Source organism: Callorhinchus milii, unplaced genomic scaffold (assembly GCF_018977255.1).
Source record: "Callorhinchus milii isolate IMCB2004 unplaced genomic scaffold, IMCB_Cmil_1.0 Scaffold22, whole genome shotgun sequence".
NCBI lineage: Eukaryota > Metazoa > Chordata > Chondrichthyes > Chimaeriformes > Callorhinchidae > Callorhinchus > Callorhinchus milii.
In genome coordinates, this window is record NW_024704763.1 from 6,324,493 (window position 1) to 6,339,751 (window position 15,259).

The following is a 15,259-nucleotide window of genomic DNA, read 5'->3' on the forward strand; positions in this document are numbered from 1 at the left end:
TCCATGGTTTGGAGGAAGGGAGAAGAGAAGGGCAATGTTGCTTGCAGAATCCCCCCCTCGCCCACCCAACCACACTTTCTTGTTACACCCTTCAAGGGCTCTCGTCGCTCCAGTATATTCTCTGCAGCCACTTCTCTCCACTGCACTGTCACCTTTAGCTTTCCACGTTCACCCAACAGAGAAGGTGCTCTACCTGCTTTGCAGACGCTCTCTCTTCCACCTCTGCACTCAGATCCGACATGCTTCTCCCTACACAAAGTGTGACACTTCACTCCCACCTCCCACCCGCCCACCACTAGCTCTTCCCAGATGTGAAGAAATGCAACACTCTCAATGATCCATGGACTCGAGGCGTGGAGGGAAAGTCTCAACTGCTGAGTTCTTGTGCTAATCTCTTCAATCGCTTCTCCCGATCTGAACACTCTCAGCGCGTGGGATGTAGAATTCAGGAAAGAGTAGCTTCCAAGGGAACAGGCTTCCAGACATAAATCTAACCAGAACGCGAATATTAGGATTTTTTTTTCATTGCTCAGTTTTCACAGCAGGGAAATCTCTAAAGTTATACACACGCATGCACACACACATATATAAACACGCTTGCCCACGCATACCATACATACCCCTAGACCTAGCTTTTATTCTGCTATTTGACTAGCCGCAACCCTCAGTAACAAAACTGAAACAAAAAAAAAGCTCCTTCCCAGAAATTAAACAAGCGCTGGTTACTTTTTGGTTAAGTACCCCCACTCTGATCTAACTGGAGAGGTTAAGAGATGAGTGAAAGGGTTAACAGGCACAACCAAACATAATAAAAGGCTGCCAAAGTTAGGGGAATGATGGGCACGATCCTTACTGTCTTTCAAAACATCCCTGATTTTTTACGAGACCAAAATAAAATGGTAGATAACAGTGTGCGAGTTATGAGCCAGAATCCATTAAGCCTGAAAGACCGAAACCCAACGATTAACTTAGTGCTAAGAGGCGGCTTGGTTTAGGAATGATGAGATTTCCCTTTTGATGTCTGAAGGGTGGACGCAAGCCAACAATAGGGACACTGTCACTCTAAGCTAGGTCAAGTCCTGGAATTCTCCAAGTTAACTCATGTGTTTAATGGCCGCTAACTTTTAACATAAATTGTCACATAGGTTCCTTGAGTTGGAGAGGTAAGGTTTGTGCGATCCTTTGATTCTCTTTTTCTTTTAAAATTCCCTGCCTTAATTATAGAAAAATACAATCCGGATGAGTCCATCTGTGATGCAGTGGCAGAAGCCCACCTTCAGGGGGAGCCGCTAGTTGAAGGCTCTGCAGAGGTGTGACCTTTGCCCGAGGTAGGACTTGACGTGCTCAGCGAGCCGGAGCTACTGCTGCTTGGCCCGGCAATCACTTGCATGGCTGGTCGCTGAGCAAACAGCACTCCTAGGGAGAGAGAATAACCAGGGTTAATAAAACCCCACCGGTCGTAAAAGACGGTACCCAGCGTTAGAAGAACCGGCTATCAGCAACGATTGGACAAGCTGGACAGGAGCTCTTCAGTCTTCAGAGAAGACCGCTCAGAGAGGACCTCACAGAGACGTAGACAATTTTAAATGGGAATGAAAAAGTAAACCCAGATTAATACTCTAGGGACGTATCAAGAGAGCAGAACGAGAGGACCCAGGTTTAGAGTTGTAAAGGAGATGAATCAACAATACCTGGAGTTTGCACGGAGGGAGAATTTAGACAGGAGAGAAATATTTAAACCGAACATCAGGGGAACTCCTGCCTTTTCTGTGAATTACAGCCAAGGGACCGTTGTACACACCTGACAGGTTTCATGTCTGTCATCCAAAGGACAGCACCTCTGGAAATGCAGCGCTCCACAGTGGGTTGAACCTATAACATTCTGGCACAGAGTGGGAGGGGCTGCCAAACCTACACATACTTTACCAAGTAAAGGCTTGAGGCCCACGGGATTGTTTCTCAATCAGAACCAATGTCCCAGATCCCCAACAGTGAAGGTTGTCTGTATTTAAGAAGTCCACAAATGCCTAATGATTTGCTGCAAAGATCCGTGAACCGTTCACAACTCCTTGGGCTCTCTCCTCCTTGCGAGGCATTGCCTCAGGGGTGTTGCAGTTCCACTGTGACCTGTTGCCCTTGACACTTGACCTGTCAAGGTTACGATAAGAAAGGGTATCTATCGGAATCTTACCTGTATAAACGGTGCCATTAATTTCAATTGACATGTTGATGCTGCTGATGCCATTGGTTGACAAGTTCAATGCAATTTCCTGCCTATCATCTGCAGAAAAAACAAAGGTTGGGAGACAGGAAGTTAAAATGTGACCAACATTGAAGTGACTTATCCTATGCGTCATTGCTCATGATATGATATGGTGCCCATAATGGTTAGAGCACTCGCCTCAAAGCGAGAGGACCTGGGTTCGATTCCTGGGCAGGGCGAAACCTTGGGCAAGTTTCCTTACTCCACATGCCTCTGTTTTACCTAGCAGTAAATAGGAACACAGTTGTTAGTCGATTGGCGGATCGTTTTCTGGGGGTAATAATCTCTTCAAACCATAAAGAATAATTAGTCCCTCAATCCACAACTATTTGTGGACACTGCTATGTGCAATTGGTTGCTTTGTTACAACCACAAAATATAGTCAATTCATTTTACAGTGTAGTTTGTGAGGCTCTTTGAGACGTCTCAACGACGTGATGAGGCTCTACATCAAATGCAAGGACTACCATTATTTCTTTTTCAAGTTATAACCAATGTGAACGTGTGAAACTCAGCTAAGAGTGAGCAAGTGAGGAGATATCAAAGAGGGGATTGGGAGGGGTGGGGTGGGGGGGGGTGGGAGAGGGAGGAGGGGAGGAAGTGAACTGGCTGCTTACCCTCATGACAGAAAGTAATCTGTCATTCTGACAACTGCCATCCTGTCAAAGGCTGGCCTGCCACACAACCGTGGCCCCGTCCCATTTCCAAGCCAGTGACAGTCTGACCTATGGCCCCATTTGAGGAGGGCTCCAAAAGAATAGAGGTTACAGCAGCTGCTTCTGGTCTCAATACGACGGACATGAATACTTCATTGAGTGCTTCATTGAGTCCCGTAAAGGGAAAGGGCAGATCAATCCTGTTGCATACATTTCAAACAGTACGCTACATGTTGCCAACAAAACGGGTTGCAAAGGGGCGGACAAAGATACTTGTTCAGATGAAAACCTCCACTCACTCCCAAGAAAGAAACGGACTTTGACAAAACCGGGCTGAAAATTCGCCTTGATACGAAGAGAGACTCGATCGCTTCTAAGGATGTGCCAATCGCACATAGAAAAGAGTTGGCAACCCAGTAATCTGCTGCATTGGGGCTGCGATCTGGAGTAAAAATTTTATTCGGAAGGGTTATCGGCCAGGACATTGGGTGAAACTCCCTTCTCTTTCAATAGTGCCATTGTTCTTTAACGCCGACCTGCACAAGTGCAGATGGGACATCGGTTTGCATCTTATCCGAAAACGCTCCTCAACTGTACCAGAGCGTGAGTTTGGACTGTGAGTTCAAAGTCCTAAACCCACAACTTTCTGACTCGGAGACCAGAGTGCTACCAGCTAAGCCAGGCTGTCACTGGATGGACTGCTATGTGTCAGTTTCTAATGATATTCCTTAATAAGGATTGAAGCCGTGATCTTGCCAGTAACTGGGAACACATTGACTGTACAGCTGACTGCATAGGAACTCTTGCCCTGAGAGCAGGTTGAATCAGAACATTGATCCCATGAGTGAGAAGAATGCAACTTTGTTTTCTTTATCAAGGAATCCCGTTATAAATCATCACATATTAGACACCAATGAGGATTTACACTGCGACTGTGTTGGGGACATCACAGCTAAGACCTACCCCTCACTTAAAATTCACATAAGTGTACTGTCTAGGAGGGGGCACGAGTGACTAGGTGTGGAAAACCCAGCTAATTTTCCCCGTAAACCTGGAGAACTGAAGCTGATCGAAGAATCTTCCTCACTGTGGCCTGGCTCAGGTCAGATAACTCGGCACGGCCTGACTGTTCTGTACAGCTACCCTAGTGGCTTTACACTCGAGTTGATTATCTCCCTGAGTTATGCCACCCATAATCTGTCAAGGCTCTGACTTCTTGATGACTTTAACAGGTGATTGGAAACAAAGACAATGGAACTCTAATGCTATGGAGTGCGTCTGTGTTATCCGTCTGTGTAAGGTAACGCAACGTGCACCCAAATCAAATTATGTATATTATCTATCAATTCACTCTTTGATTGCGTGATGTTTGCATTACCAATCACCTCTTTTGCCTTTCCCAGTGCGTCAATGATAGACCTGACCGTAGCATTTAGCTTCAAAAATTCTTCTACTTCACGTCACTTTCATTGGCGTACAGGCTGACGTCCACTTAAGAGCACTGCTTCACTGTGAACCTGTGCGATACGCTTCTAGCAATGAATGGCCTCTTCTTGTCCGTAGTGTGCAGGAAGTGATGTCAGGGATACTGGAATGCTAATGGTGACCATTTTTTAGTGCATCTGGTTATAACGCAGGGTCTGAGTTCATGAGCCCAAAACACGAGAATACAACAGGGGGGGAGGAGGGGTGGCCTATATTATGTACAAGGGTCTTAATAATTATGCAGCTTTGCATTAGAACTGTAAAGCCAATCCCTAAAACACTGACTACACAATTTACTGCTTGTGGATTGATGGTTATCCCTTGTCAATCGTACAGTGATTAATTTTAAGCTAAACCTTACTTTGTGTCTGTGTGTGGAGGGGGGGAGGGGGAGAAATAGGAACGCACACCCTAGGAGGCTGAATACCCTGCTTCTGTGTTGAAACATCCAGGAGTTGGGTGAAAGGGTAGAACTCAAGTCAGTGGGTGCCTGGAAATTTCTTAACTTTTATTCTCAATGTTATATGAGAACAGGCCTCAACTTCACCCTGGAGAGAACAGCGTAGCGGAGTGACTGTGATGACCACAGAGTTGCATGTATTATAGTATAGCGGCATACAATTTTTTAATGGTCTCTTTAAATACAGGTCGGTCTTCTTAGTCACATCTAAACATTAGAATAGAACGGGGCAGAAACAATTCCCATCAACTGTGATTCACAAAGCATCCACACAGGGGCAACAAAGATTTGCTCCTGGCTTGGATGGCACCCAGGTTTTGTACGTTCTGCATTTAAATTGACAGCACAATAACCACAGATTCACTGGGTCCTTTATTAATGCTGCAAATAAGGTCGTCTCTTAAACTAGCTTATGATACCTCTCCTGATGAGCACACATATCACCTCTGCCTTACCAAAAGCAGATCTATGTCCCAGTGAGATGTGCGTAACGTGTCATTAACTATTAAACCCTGACTTCTCTTTTTTCAGCGAGGTAACTTGGTCAGATCAGACCCAGCTTAACAGAAACCCAGGTTACTGATATCTCTTATTCCACAAACTGATGCCAAACTTGAGGCTTTTAGGACAGTGGGAACATTATTTAGTATGTTTTTCTTTTGTCAGCTGGGTGTCTTGACTCGTGTGGAAACCCATCACCACGATTAAGAGTATTCAAACCAGACAAAGGTCCGCATACACATATCACTTACACATGAAAACTTCTCTGTGTCTAGAATGGACTATGCACTCTCTCCCCAGAGGGATGCATCCTGTTTACCCAATTCTGGAGAACATTAGGCACACAAACAAGGGCATGGGGGACCTCAGAGTATGCATTGCAGTAACTGTTGGCAGTTTTACCAAGTAAAACCATGGAGTTTGACTCTCCCCCACACCTCCCCTCAACGGCCAGCAATAAGTACAGCGATAACTATAAGAAGGGAGTTTCTCCCAGTGTCCTGGCCAACAATCCCCCCAAATAAAATTGGCCATTCACTTCATGGTGTTTGTCGGATACTGCTGTGCACAAATGGGCTGTCACATTCGCCTGCAAATACAGTCACCACAGTAAATCCTGTGTAGTGCTTTGAGACACCTTGATGTTGTGATAAGGTGATAAGGCACTAGGTTTATTATTAACGGTAGTAGTATTGATTGATTTTGATCCACGTGGTAATCATTATGCTAGAAGTCACATATTTCTTTCCAGAGTGTATGAGCTGGAAATGGACAGAACTGATGGGACTGGGGAGACTGGAGGTTCTGTGCACCTGCTGGCAGTCTAAGGGTTAAGGAAGAGTTTGTGTCTGAATTTACACTCAGACTTACAACCCTTCCCCCGACGCAGTATCAAGCTGCCAACCCTGAGGGGCTGAAATGCTCTACAGGAATATACCTTTCAACTGACAACTAAATTACATTATTCAAATAATATTACCTTGAAGGTTTCTGTTTGTACCTTATAATCACAGCTAATGCTGCATCACAGCCTTTAAACTCCTGGGACAGTTTGTCTGGACAAAGATGAAGGCGTGCCTGCAATGGGTTATTTTGCGATATGTGAGGCTACGCTAGTGTTTGTTCTGAGGGAAAGGTTACTACGCTATATAAAACAAACTCGTATTGTGCACATATCATTCCAAGGTCATTCTGCCAAAGAGATAAGATAGAAAGCAGTGCAATAGGAAGAGAGCCTGGGGCTGGTAGTGTGCTTGTGAGGGGTGGGGGTGGGAGAAGGCAATCTAAGAGAAGAAACTGATCGCTGTTTAATAAAAAGTAATAAATCAATAAATAACTAAGTAACTTTGCATTTGATGTCACACCCAAAACGGCAAAAGGTCTCCAGGTGTAGGCAAAAGCCATAGCAATCTTCAAACAGCAAAATCCCACAAACAAGTATGAAGTGAAAGACTAATTTTATCTGGGGATTGTTGGTCAGGACACCATGAAAAATTCTCTTCTGCTTTTGAATTTTTCTCCCTTGCCTCCTCCAAGGCCCGTCTCAAGAGACTTTCCTTTTCAACCGTGCCTTTGGTTATCTCCCCAAACTTGGCTAACGTGTTGCCCCTCCCTAAGCTCTTCTCCTGACGCAAAACGTGAAGGAACAAACTGATGTGGACCTCACCTTTTCCATTGATCCTGATGTTCATAGGCATATGGGTTGCCATGGCAAACAGGTTCTGCTGCAAGGCCTGTTGCATGATCCTGTGCTGTTCCTCGGCAAACCGGGCAATCTTCTTCTCAGGCGGCTGCCCGCTCTCCAGCTTCTCCCTAAGCTGCTCCAGGGTGATGGCCTGAGCTGCGGAGTGGTGACCGGCGAGGCTGACTGGGATGTGGATCCGGTTTGGCACTGAACCAGAGCTCGCCGCTCCCTCTTCTGGGACAAAGAGAAGTGCAAACAGTCAAGAGCCACGCAATGTTTAGAAAAACGTAACAATAGACCACTCTCATTCATAGGAACAAGAATAAGGCCATTCAGCCCCTCGAGCCTGTTCCCGTATTCTATTAGATCATGGCTGATCTGTACCTCAACTCCATTTATTCGTCTTTGCTCCATATCCCTTGAAACCTTGACCTAACAAAGATCTATCCACTTCAGTCATGAAAATTTGAATGGATCCAAAATCCACAGCCTTTTGGGGGAGTGAGTTCCAGATTTCCACTATTCTTCACGTGAAGATGATCACAAGAGAGGTTTGGATGAAGATGGTACTTTGGCCCATTTGAGAACACCCATTCTACTGCAATGCAATTGTCCAAGACTCCAGCACTGTGTATATAATACTCCCTGGGCCTGAAATTCCACTAGTCTCAGCCAGTGAGTCCATTTTATATTAAAAATTCAAGACAGCGCAGAACTGAAGCAAATTCTTAAATCCAGTCTGAATTTGGAAGCCAGAGTTCCCGAAGTTCTTAAAAAAGATCAGCTTCCAAAATAAGACAGAATTCATAGACTTTCTACATACAATTCTCCTTGATTGCAAGTCCCAAGGTAAAGCTACAGGCTAAGATTAGATGGAACATTGGGCCCCACGTGCGAACCAATGGATGGGCATACGAGTAACATGGATCAACCTGTAGTGAAACCCCCTCCTGCACTGCAATGCATATTTGTCTCCCACTGCGCTTTGAAGGGAATGTGCCGTTTCAACTCTTCACTCTACCCTGTAACTAGGGTTAAAAGGACCGAGGCCGTTGCATCATCTGAAAGTCTCCGAAAAGAGGAATTTTCTCTTGAGATGAACAGGAAACATAAAAGGGATTAAAGAGGATTATCTGACAGATCAAAGCAGCACACCTGTAATTGGCTGCAGAACCCACCCAGCCAGGTGTGAAAAAGACATGTTAACAGCTGGAATGCAGAATAGCGCAGCACTGAGGGAAAAGAAACACAAAAAGGTGTAAAGCCGTGTTTATACATTCCAAACTGCTAACTCCTGGTGAAGACACTTTGTTTACATCGTCCGATCTTTTACCGACAGAATCTAGAGCATTTGGACTACACCTGCCTCCATTCCCTGCAGTCTTTTTGTGACAGCCTGACTCAGTTACTAGCACTTTCGTCTCTGGGTTAGAAGCTTGTGGGTTCACACGTCAAGTTAGGGCTTGAGCTCACAGTCTAAGCTTTAGCATTCAGGGTAACTCCACTGTCGAGGGTGCAGTTGTTTGAATGCGACCTTCAGCCAACATCTTGTCTGCAATCAAAATGCAAGATTTTCCACTTATAGTGACTTCGTGGAGTCCTGTAGCTCAGTGATTAGAACACTCGCTTTGCAAGTGAGAGACCTGAGATCAATTCCAGGCAGAGGGCGAAACCTTGGGCAAGTTTCCTTACTCCACACGCCTAATAATAATCCCTCCAAAACCAAAAACAATAATAAATTGGTCATTTTCAATCTACGACTGTTTGTGGGACATTGCTGTGCGCAATTGGCTGCCGCGTTCGCCCACAAATATACAGTCAATTCACTTTACAGTGTGTTCTGTGAAGCGCTTTGGGACGTCCTCCCGACGTGAAAAGCGCTATATCAAATGCAAGGATTATTATTATTATTATTATAACGGGAACTCAATATCAGAAGTGGTGTGTACTAGCTGGAGTCAACACCCACACGAACATGAGTTGGGGGTGAAGAGGAAGGAATTTCCCCTCCAGGAATTTGTTAACTTTGTTAAAGCAAGCAACAATCAGGTGAAAAATTCACCCACAGAATATCCATTCCATTCACTTCACAGTATGTTTTGTGAAGCGCTTTGAGATGTCTCAACGACATGATATGGCGCTATAAAAAATGCAAGGAGTATTATTAATATTATAAAGATTTGGGAATGAGTGAGACCACTGAAATTCAGTCTGTGCCAATATATTAGCCAATGCTAATAATCAATTCATTATTGAATCAATTAATACCCCATTGATTAACAGTGGACCTCAATCACTGTTTGGAAAAAGCTAGTTGGAATCAACCACAACAACTTGCATTTATATAGACCCCTTCACGCGGGGTAGCGTCCTAGAGTGCTTCATTATTTGGCAGAGATAGGAACAACACAGAAGAACAAGCCCATACCTTTCTTGATGGCCTGCCTCCCCGGGGAGGGGTGGGTACCATTGATGGCAGGAATGTTCATAGCAGACAGATGAAGCTTGGGTGTGGACAATAGCGTGTGGCCTGAGCTCGTGGGGTAGCCGAAAAGGGCAGAGCTGTAACTCGGCCTTCGGCCCTCTCGCCTGTTGCTGTCGATTGCTGCCTGTAGCTCTGCAGGAGAACTGAGGGACTTTTTTTCACATTCATAAGGGTAGAGGTATTTCATATATCTGCCGGAAAGACAAGGGAGCAGTGTAGAGACACAATGGACAATGAGCTCCACTTCAGAACGGGGTCTAATTTGTGGTATTTCCTCGCGGCACTCCTTATTATGGAATCAGGCAAATTGGGGGGTGGGGGTAATGGGGTGGCGGGTTAGCTGACCAATCCCTACACACGGAAACTCTTCTCCGACACAATCTGCTCCTGCAGTGGAATTCCAAAGATAGAATTCCCAAGGCTTCATAGGAATTCTAATGGAGTTTGTTATTAAGGAAACCCGTTAAGAATTACTGCAAAGGAACAGGAAGACGGCATTCAGCCCATTGAGCCTGTTCCACCAGTTTATTAGATCATAGTAGATCTATGAATCCCAATTCCCTGCCTTTTCTCTATATCCCTCAATATCCTTATTTCCCCAAGTATTTACCTATCTCCCTTTAAAGCTTCCCAATCGATTCTGCCTGGAGGGTCTCTTAAACCTCAGGGAGCAAGTTGTATGACGGCTGAGCACTTAGCCAAAGATGTGTGTCATACCTTCCCCCTCTCTCCTCGCAAATTCTATTTAAAAATTAACTAAGTCAGTGACATAGTCCGCTCTTTGCTTGGCTGAGTAATGGATTGAATGGTCACTGATTACATCATACCTCTCAGAACATCTCCACTTGCTGGTGTGAGCAGCGCATTATTTTCAAAGCCAATTGTCACACTCCGCCCTGGTAATATCTGATTCCAATCCTGCCCTCATCCCGTGGGCTCCTGGAGCTGCTGCACTGGGGCTGAGCTGCCCTGGGCCCGAGCTGCACTGGGGCTGCGCTGCCCTGGGGCTGCGCTGCCCTGGGCCCGAGCTGCATTGGGGCTGTGCTACACTGGGGCTGCTCTGCTGTACTTACTGTGTCCTGAGCGTAAAGGCCGCACTGGTAATTGAGGTAGGTAAGTTGAGGCCTTTCGTGATTTCCCTCCAAATCTTTTTGTTGATGACTTCCACCAAGCCGCCTTTCTCTGTGACCAGCTTGTACAACATGTACAGGTCTAATACTTGCTTGGCCATGATCGGAATCCGGTTCACTGGTGTCCCTGGAAGGCAATAAAGATGGAAGACTTTGCATCAAGGCTGATCTTCTCTCAGTGTCCATAGGACTGAATGCGAAGGAGAGGTGCTAGATCATCAACGGTGAAGGAAACCCTGAGCGCATACATGCCTGATCATGCCTCGTACCTCCCTCATTGCAGTAAAATTAAAAAAAAACTTATATCGGATTGACTTTCAAGTCAATGAAGTGCCAATGAAGTGTGGTCACTGTATTTTTTAGGGCACCCCCAGCACTGCATTGGAATGTCAGCCTACACCATCGTAGTTCAAAGTGGGACCTGAACCCACAGCCTTTTGACCTAAGAGGCAAGAGTGCTGCCCAAAGAGCCAGGCTGACGCTTGTTTTGTTCTCCCATCACCGTGGGGCCTCAGGTGAACCTCACATGCGAGCGAGGGAAGCGATCGTGCCACTGAATGGATCCTTCAAACCGTGTTACCTGTGACGGACAGTGGCACGTGTACTTGGCAGATAAAAAAGATACTGTAGAATAACAATTACTACTTGGACAGTTGTCTGCGACACTGATGCGGACACGTTTAAAATCAATTTCCATCCCTGTCACCTTCATTCCTTTCAATCGTCTTGTCAGGTTCCCTTCTGGCTGGACACTCACATACAATGGGTGCCTTTTCGTTTCCCTCCAGTAAGGTCAATTTTGCGCTATTTCTAAACGGGCTTTCTTAACTAAGAAATCTGTAAGGTGTCGAAAAGCACGCCACATCGGTACGAATAAAGCTGGCTCCCAAACTTGATGGAGATGCATCACAGTTCCTGTGAAATTGGCATGAAGTACTTCCAGATTTCATAGTTAAGAAATAGTGCAAACTTCCACCCGAGTTTGCCATCTTCTGTATCCTTCAGTTGTTTTCCTTCTTGTTTTTGCTCAATGACTATTTTTTTCACCCCCTTTTCTTTAGCTGTTTCATTGTTTACTGGGGTTGGGCTCCACGAGTGCCCTTGATTACCTCAAACCTTGGCCATCATTTATGCTGGAGCCACTATATTGAGGTTGGCAAATCATCTGCTCTGCTATGTAATGTGGCCTCCTGCCCTTGACTGAGCCATTGCGCTCAGTCACTGGGAAAAGGCTGGGGCAGACTGATCTTGCACAACTCCCAGCAATAGCACAAGCGGAACAGAGAGAGGCAAAGAAGAGAAGAGAGAGAGAGAGAGGAAGAAAGCAGAGAAGAGAAGCGTGCAATCTGCTTCTCAGTTCGTTACACTGAGCTCCAGAGGTTCAAATTGAAATCGACAGATGGGAGACAATCGCCACGTTACAAGTTCTCTCATCAGCTCAGATCGACGGGGGGGGGGGGGGCGGGGGAGAATTTAACAAACTCTTCACCAAGCATTTGTCAATAAATAATGGATTTAAAATACTAAACAATAAATATTAACGGGAAAATAGGTCTATATTTGTAACCCGCTATTTGGAGTACACATATTGCATTTTAAGTGATTCTGCTACACGGAACAGAATAAACCCGGATCTCTTTAGTCCTTTTATTTCAAATTATAGCTGTGCCTCTGAAATTGAACATTGAAGCATTGCATTTTCCAAAAGTACCTGAAACCCAAATAGCAACTTCAAAAGGATCACTTTTAATCTCATCTGTTACACTCCAGGAGAAAAAACACAAGCCTTATTTAACATGACGTTTCAGCAATCCCAATCAGCACCCTTAAGTTGACTTTGAAAAGAAAATTCAATCCATTTTAGTTACAGAGAGTGAAGAAAAAGCTCCGTTGTACGGTCTTGTCTCAGCTTTCTCTATCTTATTGTTCAACTCCTGTATTATCCTGTACTATTCAAGTCCTGAAGCTCAGTGGTTAGAGCGCTCGCCTTGCAAGCGAGAGACCTGAGTTCAATTCCAGGCAGAGGGCGAAACCTTGGGCAAGTTTCCTTACTCCACACACCTAATAATAATCCCTCCAAAACAAAACAATAATAAGTTGGTCATTTTCAATCCACGACTGTTTGTGGGACGCTGCTCTGCGCAATTGGCTGCTGCATTTCGCCCACAAATATATACAGTCAATTCACTTTACAGTCTATTCTGTGAAGCGCTTTGAGACGTCTAGAAGACGCGAAAAGCACTATATCAAATGCAAAGATTATTATTATTATAACTCTTCAATTCAGATCTGCTTGCTCAATATGCAAATAATGCTTGCATTTGATGTACCCCCACATTGAAACGTCGCAAAGGGCTTCACAGAATTTCTCTGTAAAGTGTAGTGACTGTGTATTTGTAGGTAAACACAACAGCCAATTTGCACATATCCAGTCCCACAAGCAGCCATGAAGTGAATGACTTTCATTACATATCAAGGAGATTGTTGGCTAGGATACCAGGAAATACTTTCTAACTCAGAGGTGAGAGAGCTACCACTGAGCCAGGCTGACACCTTATGTTTTGGGATTTAACATTCACATAAATATTGTATTCATACACTTAAAGATTATATAGGCCTCGATTAAAATTTCAGATAGACTCTTTCCATGATTAATCATTTTAACTATAGACTCATTATATGAGAAGCAAGATTCATTTGTTTTCCTCTTGCTCATTAAACCTCGAGTCAGCAGGACGTCTTTAAGAGGGATGACGAGATGGCCAAAGAATGAAGGCGACCAGATAGGGGAAGAAACAATTGGATGGGAAATGAGTTGTTCAATAAACTGCAGATCAATGCCTCCCATTAGCTCTGGCCCATGTATTATTTAGCTTTAGTGGATCCGGATACAAGGATCTCCAAATATCAGAGACATTAAGGGACACTAAAGGTTAAGAGCTCCAGATTTGGTGGATCGACACAGCAGTTCTATAGAGGCAGATGTTAAGGATAACTGCAGTTGTGCTACGTCGGTGGTGGTGCCTTTGACAAATGTGGAATTTACACTTGTCTGTCCCTCAGCTAAAGCCGACATATGAGCCCTGCAGTTGTCGCTAATTATTTTTAGCATTTCTGGACTGGCTCCAACGGGATCAGAATTGGGTGTTGACCGGATGGTCTGGGCGTTCGTAAACAGGTGCTGGAATGCTTGGCCGTCCTGTGACGACCCGGACGCCCTCTCACCCAGCTCGGGTTCGGGAACCCGTTTCCATCCCACAGTCAAAAGCACAGGGAGTGCGATCAGGGGGAAGCAGCTTTATCTGGTTAGTTCTCTCGTGCTACAATGTCACGGTTTAAAGTCTCAGTCAAAGGATGGCATCTCTGCCAATGCAGTGCTTTCCCAATCTCAACTGTTCTTAAAATGGAGAAGACCATTCGGCAAGTTAGTCGCGTCAATATCAAACAGGTATAGATCTCCCATGAGCTTATGACAGATCAACGACAACAGCAGGTTGGATTTAAATAGCGCCGCTCACGCAGGGTAGTGTCCTGGAGCGCTTGATTAACGCCAGATAGGACTGCATTGTCATTGCACCAAATCTGATATAAAATCTGAATCAGAACCCTTTTGTGCTTCTTAATTTCCCTGATATTTAGAGCTCTGAATTCAGAACGTTCAATAATACATCCTCATTTAGATCACTGAGATCACACACAGGGCTGAGCTCAGAAGCAATGCCTCCCCTTGGCTGAGAAATACACTGAAGCTGATGGTCTGGAAAAATATACAAAGCGCAGAATGTTGTTATGTTGACAAACACGGATTATCAGAGCTGACGGAGGAATGTTTACTGCTTTTTACTAGTTGCTCGAGTTAGAGCAATTACAGTAATAGGACTATTGAATGTGAAATTGATTCTGTAGCTGTGGTACATCGCATCCCTGAGACAAAGCAAAAGATGACCAGAGGCTATAAATATAAACTAGAGCAAGTTAACTGCATTCATACACAGTCCCAATGATGAGTGAATCAATGCAGTGACCTGGGATCACACAGACTTAAGTCAGCACCGATATTGGACATTTTGATTTATAGACATTACATGGGCTACAGTTCAGAATTAACAACAGAGGGTAAATAATACGGCTGCAATGATCATTTTCTTAATTGCCTTTCGAGGCTGGGAGCAGAATGCTGAGAGAGAGAGGGGTTGAAGCTTTAACAATTTGTTAATTTGTTTGTTGAACAAAAAGCCAACCAAATTCTTTCAAAAATCTTTAAAAACTTTCGACTAGCTTCCCTTGGATATATGTTCTTAGGTGTCAGCCTGGTCCACTTTGGAGCCCTCTCACCTCTGAGGCAAGAGGTTGTGGGCTTAAGACCCACGCCAGGACTTTCAGCTCACATAGTCTAGGCTGACAATCCAACAACAGTGCTGGGAAACTCTGTATTTTTCGGAGGTGCCATCAGATGAGGCGTTAAAAACTGAGGTCCTCAGTTCAGGTGGCCAACACTCCCCCGGATGAATCCAATCATTCACTTCATAGCTGTTTGTGGGCCATTACTGTGAGCAAATTGGCTGCCACATTCGGCTGCAAAATGCACAGTCGCT

The 15,259-nt window shown here is 44.8% G+C and overlaps 1 protein-coding gene across 1 annotated transcript in view; it reads right to left on the reverse strand.

Moving 5' to 3' along the window:
* Window positions 1-400: 400 nt before the first annotated feature.
* Window positions 401-15,259, reverse strand: part of LOC103188969 (AT-rich interactive domain-containing protein 3B) — a 94,993-nt gene continuing 80,134 nt past the window's right edge. The window contains exons 5-9 of the mRNA XM_007909186.2: window positions 10,608-10,791; window positions 9,478-9,725; window positions 7,032-7,283; window positions 2,192-2,281; window positions 401-1,416 (exon numbers count right to left, since the gene is read on the reverse strand). Of these exons, the coding sequence (XP_007907377.1) occupies window positions 1,277-1,416; window positions 2,192-2,281; window positions 7,032-7,283; window positions 9,478-9,725; window positions 10,608-10,791 (914 nt within the window). The 3' untranslated portion in view covers window positions 401-1,276. The remainder of the gene's footprint in view (window positions 1,417-2,191; window positions 2,282-7,031; window positions 7,284-9,477; window positions 9,726-10,607; window positions 10,792-15,259) is intronic.